The 14,432-nt window shown below is 42.2% G+C and overlaps 3 protein-coding genes across 3 annotated transcripts; 2 read left to right on the top strand and 1 right to left on the bottom strand.

The window, feature by feature from the left end:
• Nucleotides 1–590: 590 nt before the first annotated feature.
• Nucleotides 591–3,478, top strand: tmem86b (transmembrane protein 86B; the record flags this gene model as incomplete). Its single annotated transcript, XM_079564174.1, has 3 exons — nt 591–717; nt 798–1,044; nt 3,027–3,478. The coding sequence occupies exons 1-3, from the start codon at nt 667–669 to the stop codon at nt 3,476–3,478; spliced, it is 750 nt and encodes a 249-aa protein (XP_079420300.1). The 5' UTR covers nt 591–666.
• A 312-nt stretch (nt 3,479–3,790) lies between these two features.
• Nucleotides 3,791–6,889, bottom strand: hspbp1 (HSPA (heat shock 70kDa) binding protein, cytoplasmic cochaperone 1). The gene is made up of 8 exons (XM_079564977.1): nt 6,777–6,889; nt 6,534–6,664; nt 6,250–6,451; nt 5,096–5,320; nt 4,859–5,014; nt 4,642–4,738; nt 4,454–4,565; nt 3,791–4,093 (listed from the first exon to the last, which is right to left on the bottom strand). The coding sequence occupies exons 2-8, from the start codon at nt 6,651–6,653 to the stop codon at nt 4,013–4,015; spliced, it is 993 nt and encodes a 330-aa protein (XP_079421103.1). The 5' UTR covers nt 6,654–6,664; nt 6,777–6,889; the 3' UTR covers nt 3,791–4,012.
• A 606-nt stretch (nt 6,890–7,495) lies between these two features.
• tufm (Tu translation elongation factor, mitochondrial) lies at nt 7,496–12,957 on the top strand. Its single transcript, XM_079564221.1, has 10 exons — nt 7,496–7,556; nt 8,001–8,047; nt 8,136–8,274; nt 8,366–8,532; nt 8,626–8,895; nt 10,227–10,359; nt 10,454–10,558; nt 10,670–10,821; nt 10,903–11,022; nt 12,355–12,957. Exons 1-10 carry the CDS (start codon nt 7,520–7,522, stop codon nt 12,523–12,525), a joined length of 1,341 nt encoding a protein of 446 aa, XP_079420347.1. The 5' UTR covers nt 7,496–7,519; the 3' UTR covers nt 12,526–12,957.
• Nucleotides 12,958–14,432: the final 1,475 nt, after the last annotated feature.

Here is a 14,432-nt window from a genome sequence, read left to right as displayed (position 1 = left end):
GTCAATCATTGATGGGTCTATTTCCCCGTGACATAAACCTCATGTCCTTGCTTCTTGTTTATTCAGTAGTTTATCTATTTCTGCATTCTTCTTTCAATCTGTAATGGAGAACAAACATTATACATTTAATCTTGTTTTGACCATATAGTGTGAGAATATAGTCTGAGTGACTTTACTGCACCAAATATCTAAATGTTCTAGCCTTTTCAGAAATTATTGGATTTTATTTGTTATCTAGATTTGTTATTTTTTATTTATTTATTTTTTTAGCATTGTTTTTTGCATTTCTTGAACATTTTACGCACACCAACAACTACATTTTATATTTAAAAAAAATGGAAGAAAAAAATAATTTGTCAAGTCATAAGGCCAATTCCTTTACAGCAGTTAGTCAACCATTTCCATTCAATAACATTCTCTTCCTTCCTTTTTTTTTTATATTTTTTTATATCGCCGTCTCATGTCCAACCGGGACTAGATCAAAAGTCAGGCACAAATGAGCGAAATCTCAGAAGCAGGAGAACGTTGATCAGTATTATCAGAATGAATAGTCCAAAGTACATTGACGCGTGTCGGACACATGGGAGGCATTTGAGAAGGGGAGAAGACGCTTGTGAGCGGAGCCATTGTTTTTAATTTTATGAGCAAAAAGTGGTGGTTTTGAAGATGGACATCCTGGACACTGACGCGTATGACCGCAGACAGAGGAGAAACATGGTACGGCAAACTTTAATCAAACTATAGCCTATATGAAATGACAATTAGTCTTGACTTCACGTTTCTCTCTTTTGTTTCAGTCTTGTTCCTTGTTTTTGTACCTGGTGCCGTTCTTTTTGGCCTCCTCTGCGTACTTATACTTGTTTATGCCCGGGGCTGTGGGGTCGACCCTGACAGCCGGGGTCAAGTCGGCTCCCGTGCTGCTATTGGCCGCGGTGGTGCTGAGCTGGAACGGTGCTCACAGCCTCCTGGGTGTGGCGGGGGGGCTGGCCTTCTCCGCCGTGGGGGACGTCTGCCTGGTGTGGCCCGATGAGATGTTTATACATGGTGAGGAGATCCGTTTGTATAATCATGGTTAATGATGGTCACTGTGTGTCAAACAGTGAAACAGTGAATGGTCTGTTAAATGGATAGACTTTGGCATTTAGATAGAGGTGGCAGAGATTGGATGGAAGAGAGATTGATGGAAATGTAAGGCCTTTTTTTGGAAGTTCGCGCGGGCGCCGCCATGAATTGTGCCCGCCCCTTTTCTCAGTTATTATCATAGGACTGGAAAAGTCAAGATAAAATCAGGTACTACGCGAAAACAAAGCAGAGAAACGGTGCAGTTTGACTTGTTGGTGCAAGTGAACATCCATCAATGGGGAAACCATTGATGGACAACGATGTGAACACATCCGCTTTATCCGGGGCCGGGTCGCGGGAGCAGCAGTCTCAGCAGAGATGCCCAGACTTCCTGATCCACACACACCTCCTCCAGCTGTTCTGGGGGGACCCCGAGGCGACACCAGGCCAGCTCGGAGACATAGTCCCACCACCGTGTCCTGGGTCTTCCAGACCTTGTCCCACTAGGACATGCCTGGAACACCTCCCGCGGGAGGCGACCAGGAGGCATCCGGAACAGATGCCCGAGCCACCTCAGCTGCTCCTTTCGACGTGAAGGAGCAGCGACTCTACTCCGAGCTCCTCCCGGGTAACTGAGCTCCTCACCCGATCTCGATGGGTGTGCCCAGCCACCCTGCGAAGGAAACTCATTTCGGCCGCTTGTATTCACGATCTTGTCCAAATGAACATTGGACATTTCAAATCTACTAAACATCAGATTTGAGCAGCGAACATTTTCCCTCTTTCTCCGTTTAAATGCACAGGCTTCGGAAAGTGTCGACCGGAAGTGTCAATACAACGGAAGTGCCGAGACAAGGCAAAAAGAGGCAAAAGTGGGCGGGGCGGAATAAGATGGAAAAAAACTTTTACTTACTGTAGGTCAGGGGTGTCTAAACTGTTTTCACCAAGGTTCGCTTATTGACATGTCATGCTTGGAAGTTGGACCCGTGATGCTGTCTCTGTCCTACAAAGTTGCAGTTAAAAGTACCATCTTTGGTGATGTGTGCCAGCAAAACTAGAAGTCTGAGGGACACCAAATATTGGTCTGAGGGCCGCATATGGCCCCCGGGCCGCACTATGGGCACGCATGTCTTAGGTCATCTCAATTCTCAGCTAATGGTAGAATACTACAGAGTTTTCTCCAGCATGAATAGCAAAGAATCAAATAAGTAATGCAAAGTAAGATGTCCGTGCAAGCTCTCAGTCGTACAGGAGTTGTCCATCTTCAATGAAGGTATTCAAGTCGTCTTCTGTGCTCAGTGGTTCAAGTCTCGAATGTTTGCCTCTCATCCAAAAGGCTTCGTCTTTAGTTTTTGCTGACGAAGCCTTTTGGATGAGAGGCGAAACGTTCAAGACTTCAACCACTGAGTACAGAAGACGACTTGAAGTACTTGAATACCTTCATTGATAATACAAAGTAAGTTGTGTTCCCATGACATCATATTTAACCTTCTAAACAGCCGACAAATAAAAATGATAATGTGGCAACCATTAAAACAGCTGGATCTATCTGCATGAAACAAAAACTGTCACGATTTCAACGCCTTCTCTCTCATATCGCACACATGAACCAAGGTCAAATGAATAAAGGTGTCCAAATAAAGAAAATGATCCATGTTTGAGTGTTGAAATTGATCATTATTTCAGAATCAGAATAGTTTTTATGCGTTATTGGTGAGCATGTTTACAAACTAGTGCAAAACAGTCGTGCAACATGAAGCATAGAACATATAACACATAACTATTTGGAAGTGATTGGATTCACAAATCTGACACATTCATTCTTATGGCTGAAAGTCCTTTCTACTGACCAACATTATGTAAATTCCTAAAATATTGTCTCCACTTCTGGGCACCTTCATGTGAAAATAATGTTTTGCTATTACCTTAAACTCATGTTCCCTTCCTTTTCTCATGTGTTTCAGGAATGGGTGCCTTTGCTGTGGCCCACCTCTTCTACTCCGCGACCTTCCTCTCATCCTCGCGCTACACCTCCTACTCATCATCTTCATGGCCACGCCTCCTGTACCCCGTCCTGTTCCTGATCGGAGTGGCGTTTTACATCTACATGTACCCATTTCTCCAAAAGGCTCCAAACCCTGACCTGATCGTCCCGGGAGTGGGGGTGTACATCCTGCTGATTGCACTGATGGGGAGCCTGGCCGTCAGGACGCGCCGACTCACCACAATCCTGGGCAGCCTGGTCTTCATGGTGTCCGACGTGACTCTGGCCCTGCAGGTTTTCAAGGCGGTGACGATAGAAAATGGAAGTGTTGTAGTTATGGTGACCTATTATTTAGCACAGCTCCTGATTGCTGTGGGGGATGTGAAAGCGACAGAGAGCCACGACGACTATTCAAAGTGGAAGAGATCTTAGATAGGATTAACAACTTTTAAAATATTGTGTGTGAAGATCACTAGTAATAAAAAAAAATGGTGGGTATAATTGAACTTTCGACTTGATTGATATTCCTTAAAATGTGGCCCATTAATTACAGATAGCCTCATATTTGGTGTTTTTTTCTGATGGATTATTATAAACTAAATTGTAACATTGCTAAAACTATAGCAGTACTTTTGAGCAACATTATTCCCTCTAATTAGTAAATATTGTGGCTACCCTCCTTAAAAAACACTCCTTTGTCTTTTTGATATGTCAAAAATATTTTTTATTCATTGACAACATCGAGGATATGCTGTGATTATCGACTTTACTTTAAACATTTGTTGTTTTTAATAAATACATATGTACAACAAAATGCTGCAGTATTTTCAACAGTTAAATCGACCGAAAACCCTCCGCGAAAAAGAGGGAAGGACATAAGTGTCTTTCGCAAAAAACAGTGGAAAACAAAAAAGAGGTATTTACAAGCACGAAACAGTGGATTATTATTTAGCTGCAAACGTTTGGTCAGCGGTCCATCCCATTGCCGTCAGCCTGCCGACCTGTGAAGCACATCGTCCTCAGGCGCTCACAGAAGTCTAATTCCTCCTGTCAAAGCAACAATATCACCGTCAAAACCCGTCCAAAATCCTTCTAATGACTCCACAGTTTTGCGTGGTGGGGTGGTTTCAAGGTCCTATATAGTGGTTCCTCATGTTTTTGAAATTCAACTAAAGTCCCCTGGAGTTTACTTGGAGTGTAGTTAAAACAAAGTCCAGCAGAGGGTGCTAATCTCTACCTGGAAAGAAAACGTTTCATGACATGCTAATAAACAAAGGCTGCTGACATACAAATGGGCCTGGTTATGCTGTGGAACTTTAAAACTAAGGAGGGGCGGACGTTTATGATGTTAACATGACAATAGTCAGCTTGGTTTAATGTATGTAATTTAGAAGAAGTCTGACCCACCTCACACTCCTCTTTCCCCTGCAGTTCTTTGGCTCGCTCCTTCAGTAACTGCTGCAGGCCCAGTGCAGCCTCCCGACAGTCTTTTCGCCCCTGAGGACAATCCTCCACTAGACTGAAACAAACATATAACTATGTTTTCAAGGTGGTTTTTATAATAGAGTAAAGTATAAGTTTACAAATATACCAACCAGCAAAGGGCGCCAAGCACATGTTCATGGAAGGGGGAATGTGCGGTCCGCAAAACAGACACCAACTGTTGGACCATCCCCATAGAGACTACCGCCACTGCAGGAGGAAATGAAATAAACATGGTTCAAAGGAATAAAGACAACATTTAGTCATATTTCAAACCATGAGGATTAAAATCTAGCTAAACATTGGAAGGGGAGTTTGACAGCTCGTCACCTCTCTGCTCTGGGTGTGACGTCAGCAGATTGAGCAGGAGAAATGCCGCTTTGATTTGAAGCTTCTCATTCTCGGACTGCATGCCCCTCATCAGCACAGAGAAGCCGTCCAGGGACAAAAAGGCCTGGAGTCCCGCGTCCTGCTCCCGAACCAAGCCTGCAGCCACGAGAACGAGGCGGAACATTTTTAAGCCACGAGTAACGACTTACATACCCCGACCACTGAGGTCTAACTCACATGAGACGCCGTATAGGGCCTTCACTCGGACTGTGGGGTGCGGGTCGGCGTCGGCCATCTGTAGCAGTTTGGGCAGCGTCCCGATGTCCAAGAGGTAGATCTGCACTTGGGGCATGTTCTGCGAGCAGGTGGCGATGAGCCCGGCCGCGCGCCACCGGAGACCGCTCTGTTCATGGCACAGGTATCGAGAAACGCACAGCTCCAGGCCACCCAGAGTCATCAAGTCTGGAGGACAAAAGAAGAGGAATAGATACAGACGGCATCTCGTCATCGAAGGGGGCGTGGCTTCACCGAGGGGGAAAATAGAATCTTTAGAGAAACACAATTTTTCACTCTTTTTAGCCATTTTCTGGTGGAATATGAACTTATTTATCACATACAAATAAAGTCAAGTGTAAATCGGGCCCATATGGATATTTTCTCACAGCAGATCGTTCAGTAGAAGTGAAAAAACGGCAGTTGTAGCTAGCGCTAGCTAACCGTTAGCATTAGCCCGATGCTAACATGTTGCATCAAGTTAGCATTCTCCGTTATATATGTATTTATGGGCTGTTGAACCACTTTGCTCCTCCCCATGTCTTTGTATCTTTATTTAGTAGAAACCATGTTCATAATTCAGTATTTGTTAAAGTAGTTTTTGAATAATTAGAAAAAGTTTACATTTTCTCAAAATTGTTTTCCCCCTTAACTGTTTTTAAACATGACCAAATATGGGCGATTCCAGAGATGCCGTCTGTATCTATAGAGTTCGGGAATGTGATGTCATATCGCTAAGCATTATGGGATTAGCAGCCCTTGTAAACTAATGGAGATTTTAAAAGTCAAAATACTGGAGTTATTGTTCACATTAAAACACTCGGAGACCACAGTGTGTTAGATGTATTTACCAGCAGTATCTCAGCAGCTAACGGAGTCGTTCCACTGGTTTTTTCTCCACTTTTTATACTGTTTTTAGCTAATGTTAGTCTATGGAAATGTATGCTAACAGCTGCAAAGATGGCGGATCTCCATGGTAACTGTGGACATTCCCGAACAATTCGTAGAAATGCCTATATTGTTTAATTGAGATAGAGATTGGTAATATGCTAATGTTTTGGTGTGGTTAGATACAGTGTGAAGCCTGCTTTTAATGACGAATTGCCTTTTAAACCGACCTCTAGCATTGTCCAGATTTTCACACAGCTCAGATATCGTTTCGAAGGCTGTTTCCCGCTCGTCTTCCTCATCTTCATCTTCTCTGTCCTGATCACTCGGTTCTTCTCTGCGCAAGATCTTCAAGCATAGTTTCATCTGCTCTACCTCGTCCATTTGGCCTTTACCGATTTCTGACAGGGCATCCCTCAGCCATGTCTTCCTCTGAAACGATGTAAAACAGTTCTGATCAGTAAAATGTATGAAATTGTTTGTCATATCTAATGGAAATGTAATTAGGACTTACCTCCTCCGACATGGGCGCCAAGGGCTGTGGTCCCTCTGCCGCGGACCCAACATCTACGGCCAGCTGAAGCACTCCCTGGAGGTTCTGTGGATATCTTCTACCTGGTCCTTCTTCTGACATGTTTGCAAAAGCTGGTGGCGAAAGAAACAATAATCAGTTCCTCAAAAACTAAACGTGAGAACAGCATGATCCCCAAAAATATCCCCATGTCTGGCATAAAGACAATAACTGATCATAACTTACCTTGTGGTGACTGTGAAGAAATGTATAATGGGTTTTTCTGGCTCTCTTTTTGCTTTATATCAGGGTAAACACTAAACTTGAATACGCTAGAACGTTCTGGTAACGCGCATGAGTCGCATCTATGGAAGCTGCCATACTTTACCGTAAAGCATGTCACTAACGCGCCCACAGATTTCCCCAAGGCATCACAAAACCAGAGGAATCTTTATGTTTATTCAAACGTGTGTGTAGTATAGCATAGTTTATAGGAACTACGTCGTAGAAGAGTCATATTTCTGAGAGGTGAAAAAAGAATAGGTCAATAATAAATAAATAAAAACATGGATGTATTGTAACTATATTTACGGTAAAGGATGTGACTCTTGACCGGCTCTCAAAGAGTGCCAATGAAATAGAGATTGTTAAGTTCCATCGTGTAACATTTTTAAATAATCTTTTCCAAAGGCGAAATATATTTCAGAGAACAATTTTATACTAGAATGCAAAAATACACAATACAGGTAAAAAAAAAAACATAAGCGCATTTGTATTCATTGAAATCTATTTAGTTAGGCTAATTTTTTTATAAACATGTCTATTATACTCATTACAATATTCCTTCACATCGCATGATAAGTATATGTAAATCATGTGGTGGACATGAAGCTTATTTTTACCTTGTTTAAAGAGCCACGACATTATGGTTGCAGTTTATATTACTATCTTGTTGCTCTTCTCATCTTTGGCTTGGTTAACCATCCAAGATGGCGGCGCTTGTGGGACTGCGTGCATGTTTCTCCGGTAAATGTTATAAAACGCCTGAACCATTTAACATTACATTCATTTGTTTCAAATTTCAATTTTGCCATAGGCTCGTGATTAATTAGGAATGCCATGTTAATGCATTTATTTACGCCTAAAGGCGGAGATGATGCTTCCTAGTGTGAGCAAGGTCACGTTACCGGAGTATTAGCTTGAGTAGATGTGGATGAGGCTCTATGCTTCAAATGGAAACAAGTCTTATTTGGACTTCATTTGAAAACTAACTCTTGATTGTTATTGCAGTAAACGGAACAAGATGTTTGCTTATATGATTAGTATTATTATGTTGTTTTGTAACTCTTGCATAAGCAGCATTTACTAACCTTGCATTACCCCCTGAACGCAACATCATGTACTTGAATCATTTGACCATGCAACTTTGGTATAAATGAACTGAAAGCTCTTCTGTGCATCTCTGTTCAGCCCTTCACCTTACCTCGCCGGGCCTTCTGCACAGCACTTATAAACTAGTGAGTACAATTACAAAAACATGAGTCAGACATGCTTCCATTTAACTAATCATTAAATTATTGAATTCAATATCTTTTTTACTTTTAGTGTGCGGTGCCTCTGAGCCGGCGGACCTTTGCAGCTGAAGCCAAGAAGGTCTACACTCGTGACAAGCCTCATGTTAACGTTGGAACTATTGGACACGTTGATCATGGCAAGACTACCTTGACAGCAGCCATTACAAAAGGTATGTACAGCAGCTTTAAACAATATGGGGAAGAGCGCACTATTATTTACATGATGCTAATATACTTTTTGCATTTTGTGTTCTGCTTCAGTTCTTGCAGATGCCGGTGGCGGTAACTTTAAAAAGTATGAGGATATTGATAATGCTCCTGAGGAAAAAGCCAGAGGGATCACCATCAATGCTTCCCATGTAGAATACACAACAGCCAATAGACATTATGCCCACACAGACTGCCCTGGCCATGCTGATTATGTCAAGGTAAAATTACTTTATTCATTTCTCTGTTAAGGGTTTGCCCAAATACACTTCTGTAGCGACAGTACATCAAACAATCTCTTTTCTCCGTCCCAGAACATGATCACTGGCACAGCACAGATGGACGGCTGCATTCTGGTGGTGGCAGCTACAGACGGACAGATGCCCCAGACTCGTGAGCATCTCTTGCTGGCCCGCCAAATCGGGGTGGAGCACGTGGTGGTGTTTATAAACAAAGCCGACGCGGTGGAGGACAAGGAAATGCTTGAGCTGGTGGAGATCGAGATCCGAGAGCTGCTCACGGAGTTCGGATACGATGGAGACAATACGCCAGTCGTCATCGGCTCAGCTCTTTGTGCTCTGGAGGTAACTTTCCTACTAATTCAATGAATTACACAAGGGAAATAGCCTGGCTATCACCAGACAAAATATCACAAGTTATATTTAGTCTGGGGACCACCAATTCATTTTCTCGTACGAGAGGTCTAGTTTAAGATCGTCCACAGCCGTTTATTGGGCGTCTGTACGTAGCCATTGCCAATCGTATCATCGTATCAGATGACCTGCTTTAAACTTTCGAGCTAAACTATTTAGAACACGGTCGAAAGCTTGATCAAAATATGGAGTCGCTGCTATCATGTTGGATCTGTAAATAAACGTTTGTTTGTTTTTTACGTTTTATCCGTAAACAAACTACAAGCTTCCGTATGTCGAATTGCGCGTCATCGTCTTGCCGTCCCTCCTCGTTCTGTGATTAGTCCCCAAATCCATGCAAAAAATGTGCCCAGGCTGTTGTGCAGTTCGAAATGATTAGAGCGCACACAAGCAGCATGGGTACTCCCAGGCTACATTCTATGTTTAGCTTTTAAAGCTGGCCTCATCTATGTCTTTTTGAGTCAGTAGTGAACTCTGCTCTGCCCCCTTCCCTTCACCACCCACATCCCTCATTCTCCCCCACACACTGAGCTAATGATGGATTAAATTAGAAACGGACTTTTTGCTGAATTAATAAGATATGTAGCGTAGACTTGTAAATGAGTAAACATTTTGAGATTTGTATCTATTTGCTAAAATGCAACATTTATGCAAGGCATTTAGAACATGATTTAACTTTAAAGTAAAATAAATTAATAATGATAATAATAATAATAATACAAAAAAAACTTAAGAGTGTACAGTGCAGACGTTTTATTTCCCACAACCCTTAAACGCCTCACACTCATCCCGGTACATGTAACCATAAGGAGGAATATGATTTGCCAGCTCCATTTTGCCAGCTCCATTTGTGACTGTTTGTCGCTAACTGTTGCGGCTTCTGCTGCTTCAAACATCTGCGATCCCTACATATGTATGTCTTTACATAGTGAGGGGGAAAAACTTAGCTGAAAGTTTGAAATTAGCTCGAAGGTGACGCATCTAGCGATGCAATGGTGTAAAATGCCAAGATGGAGTAGCTGAGGGAAGCTTTGCTTGTAAAGTATTTTGTTGATCATAGCTGTGATACTCATTTGTTTTTAAAGACTGCGCTCCCCACTCTAGCCAACAGAGGCTGTCTCTGTGTTTATTTGTGTGCATTGTTTGAAGTAAAAATACATAAAATGCAGCAACGGAATTAGAAAACCTGTTTTCTTATTAGTGGGAAATGCAGAATGTTTGATGGAATTTGATTTGACTGCTTTATGACATTGTTTTCTCAGAACCGTCAGCCTGACCTGGGAAGAGACGCCGTGTTGAAACTTCTAGAGGTTGTGGATAACTATGTGCCGCTGCCAAAGAGGAAACTCGACGATCCCTTCCTTCTGCCTGTTGAAGGTGTCTACTCGATTCCCGGTATGTTCATTTAATGCAAATCTACAATGTATTTTTCAATGGTAGACTTTTATTTTAACTCTCCAAAACAACTACACTCATTTATTGTCTATAGGAAGGGGTACAGTAGTAACAGGCACAATGGAGAAAGGTGTTGTGAAGAAGGGAGAAGAGTGCGAGTTCGTGGGCCACAACAAAAGCTTCAAGTCGGTGGTAACAGGTAATGAAACACTTTTTAAATCTGAGTCTGGATAAAAATCTGCTCTGTTTAAATGGGCTATAGCTAGATTGTTTTCTACTTGGTCACGCGGTTGCTTGTGCTTTTGCTCAGGAATTGAAATGTTCCACAAATCTCTGGATCGGGCAGAGGCTGGAGACAACCTGGGAGCTTTGGTGCGAGGCCTGAAGAGGGAGGACATCAGGAGAGGGATGGTCATGTGCAAACCTGGGTCCATAAAACCCCACAAGAAAATCAAAGCACAGGTCAGCAGGCGCTACACGTACAGGAAAACATTAAAACAACACACAGACCAGCGGCTAAAATGATTAATGTATTTTTCACAGGTGTATGTATTGAGTAAAGAAGAGGGCGGCCGACACAAACCGTTTGTTAGCAACTTTATGCCTGTTATGTTCTCATTGACCTGGGATATGGCCTGTCGGGTCACTCTTCCCGATGACAGGGTGAGTTCTGTTTTTAAACGCTTTCCTGTCTTTTCTTGGCTATTGAACATTTTGTTTGTTGAAATTGTTTTATTTGGGCCATGGACTGTAAAATCGCAATGGACTAAATGCTAACTGAAGCTCATTCATGCTAGCAATGCGCCTGGGTTTTTGGAGCCAGCCCCTATATTTAGAAGAGGGGCCAAATAAATAAAATATGAAAAAGCTTAAGGAAGAAAATAGGACGATGTATGGCTTGTTATGACAAACATGTGGAAGTAAGAATGACTTGAAAAAAAAACAATATTTCCAGAGCCAGCCCTCCTTTCAGAAAGATTTCAGATCAGAGTTTTTCTGTTTTACTCAGAAGAGTCCTATGATGATATCGTTGTCTTTCTTGCCGTCTGTTGGGAACTGTTAAGACATGTTATGTATTAGGAAGGCAATTGAAAGCTAGAGTTTACGAATCCCCCAAAGGGAAAGCGTTCTTTTCTTGTTTTGTTTGTTAAAGCAAAGGGGTCTCTGTAGCTCTCTCTGCTTTTTACCACTCTGCTGCATGGGGAGTGTTGGTCAAAGTACCTCATTTCATTACTTGAGTAAAAGATACTACACATCAAGTGACAGTAGAATGCAAGTCCTCTGAAAACTCAGTTTAAATTACTCATTAGATGTTGCGGCTTCAAAACCCAAGTCAGTGGCATATGACTGTACATCTCCACAGCACCAGCTAGTGTTGAATGAAGTAAACATTGCCAAAGTTGCTTTTTACTTTGGACACATTTTAGAAATGTAGTGGAGTAGACGGCATTAATTAATAAAGGTTTATCTTATCTTATCTTATCTTATTATATTTATCTTTCAAATGTACTGGAGTGAAAGTAGAAACACAAATACTACTCAAGTATAGTACTGTTATGACCCGGCTCTTTTGTATCACGTGAGGACAGATATTTGGATATAGCCAAATACACTGGAAATAGAAGTCGTCTCAAAGATAAGGCGTTTATTCCCATTGTTCCTAGTTACAAAGAAGTATAACCAGCTGCTGACTTCTGGCAGAGCAGTGAAGTCCGACCTCCTTTGACAGTTCCTTTTTATCCAAGTTGTGCACTCCTCTGCGCAGAGAGGGTGACTACCTACCAATAGTCCGTAGTAAGAAAAGCACTGAGTCAGTCAGTTAAATCCAGATCCTCAAATTAAATACAGATTAAATACAGATCCTCAAAAACTCTAAGTACAGTACTTACCAGTAAGTGAATTTACTTCCTTCCGGTGCAAAGTACACAAGACCCTATGATCCTGTAGTACCACAAACGCCCCTTGTAAAATGCCTTCTCTGTCACGTCGCTTCAGGAAATGGTGATGCCCGGCGAGGACACTTCGTTGTTCCTTGACCTCCGTCACCCGATGGTGCTGGAGAAAGGCCAGCGCTTCACCCTGCGTGACGGCAACAGGACCATCGGCACAGGCCTGGTCACGGACGTCCTCCCGGCCTCCGAAGACCAGATCAAGTGGGGGGGCTGAAGCGCTGCTCTGTGAGTGTGGGCTGGTGGACTTGGGAGGCTGGAGTGAGTGTGACGAGTGGGGGGGCATATCCGCGTATGTTCAACTCATATAACAATGCTGCTTTCAAGTGGCGTCGGGGAATTCGAGTCTCCAAGGAAATTTGTTGAAAAGATGTTTGTTTACAGATGAAATTGTTTGGAAATGTGTCTTTTTGCTTTTACATCCAACCTTTAAACAATGTACGGTTTTGAATTTGGCCTACATCATGATATGCCCAACATTTTTTACTTCCTCGAATTGTCCCATGTGCACTCGAAAGCAGCATAATCTTCTGTACAAATGCAAGAATTCGAATTGCTTGGCCTTCATGTGAAACATGACAACAAACCAAATGAGGCGGCATGTATAGCAACGCTGTCTTTCTGTCAAATTAGCAGATCACCTGTCTGTCATTTACGTAATAAAATGTATTTAATAATAACTTTGGAGTTGTTCTTATTACACAGAAGAAAGACTTGATAACCGATTCCGTTATTTCACCACCAGGGGGCAACAGGAGCGCAGCCGTTGTCTCCCATCTTAATTCAGATAAATCGTGTGGTCAAGATTACAAGACAAATTGATACAAATGGCCGACTTTGCTTGAGGGAAACGGAAATTACAGTGGGGAATTTTGCACTCCCAGAGCCACATTAGTTTTCTGTGATAAAATCTGATATCTGGATACTAGCACTGCTGTCTCACCCGCTCTGTAGTTTTCAAAAGCAAAAGGACAGATAAATGAAGATCACTAAATGACTTGAAATGATTATATCAAAACTTGACGCATTGTTGAAAACCCAATTTATTTTGCTTAATTTTCCTTTCCTCAATTCAAACAAACAAGCCTACATGTGACTAATAATGTCTGGAATAGGGACCAGCATTTCTGCTCCAGTCTTCATATTGGAACATATTTATCACTAAAAACATTTTATTTCTTTGGCTTTGTCCTCGCCAACAAACTTTGCGTTGCAAGGTTTTATGGCTAAAAACTGTTTGCGGTCAGCCTAAAAGAACTCCCCTAGCGCCTGTTCCCAATCTAGTCCAAATTAGGCTCCGTTAAAGGTCAATGACTGAATTCAAGAGGTTCTGAGATTTCAAATGAGGGTTGTCCACATGTAGAGAGATGTAGCACGTAAAGGTTTGTTCCCTTTATATAATCTTTTCAGTATTAGTAGTGGTCTTAAAGAGGGGGTATTATGCTTTTTTCAGTCACATAGCACCAGTCTATATCACACTACAATGATGACGAAACCTTCTGTTGGTCTGTAACTGCAGTACATTAGAATAACTGCCTTGTATAAAATCGCTCTCTCAAAATGGCTGTAGTGAATGTCTTGAAATAGGCCTCTGTCTCTTTAAGAACCTCTGACCCTTTCCGACACGCCCCCTCCACACGCTGTCTGTGGCATCAGTGGGGAGGGGGTTCTGCTGAGGAGCAGTGGTTGGTTACTCGGCTGGTGACAAAGCTCGGAGGCGTCTCCAGGAGGTGGGGGCGTTCCTAGGAGGACTCAGGCAAACCTATCCCTAAAATGGCCGCCATCAGAGTTTTTACAGATTACTCCAAAATACGTGAATGTGCCAAGACAACACTTCAGGCATGTTTTTAATGAGAGAATGACATATTAACATGATGTAAAGCTTGAAAAAGTCGATTTTGCATAATACCCCCCCTTTAACTAATTTGTTTCATCTCCATTCTTCACAGGGATGAACCTTTCACATCTTGCAGGGAGCAATACTATGTCACAACAACAAGACAATACGGATTTAATTTCACAAATGAAAATAAAATCAGAAATGTGGCGTCCCTGGATTGCCTTATTAGAGGTTCAATTGTAGTGCCACTTTATAAATCATCCTACATACCCTAAGTCAGACTG

This window comes from Gobius niger (genome assembly GCF_951799975.1).
Source record: "Gobius niger genome assembly, chromosome: 10".
Taxonomy (NCBI): domain Eukaryota; kingdom Metazoa; phylum Chordata; class Actinopteri; order Gobiiformes; family Gobiidae; genus Gobius; species Gobius niger.
This window is presented reverse-complemented; position numbering and strand designations above follow the sequence as displayed.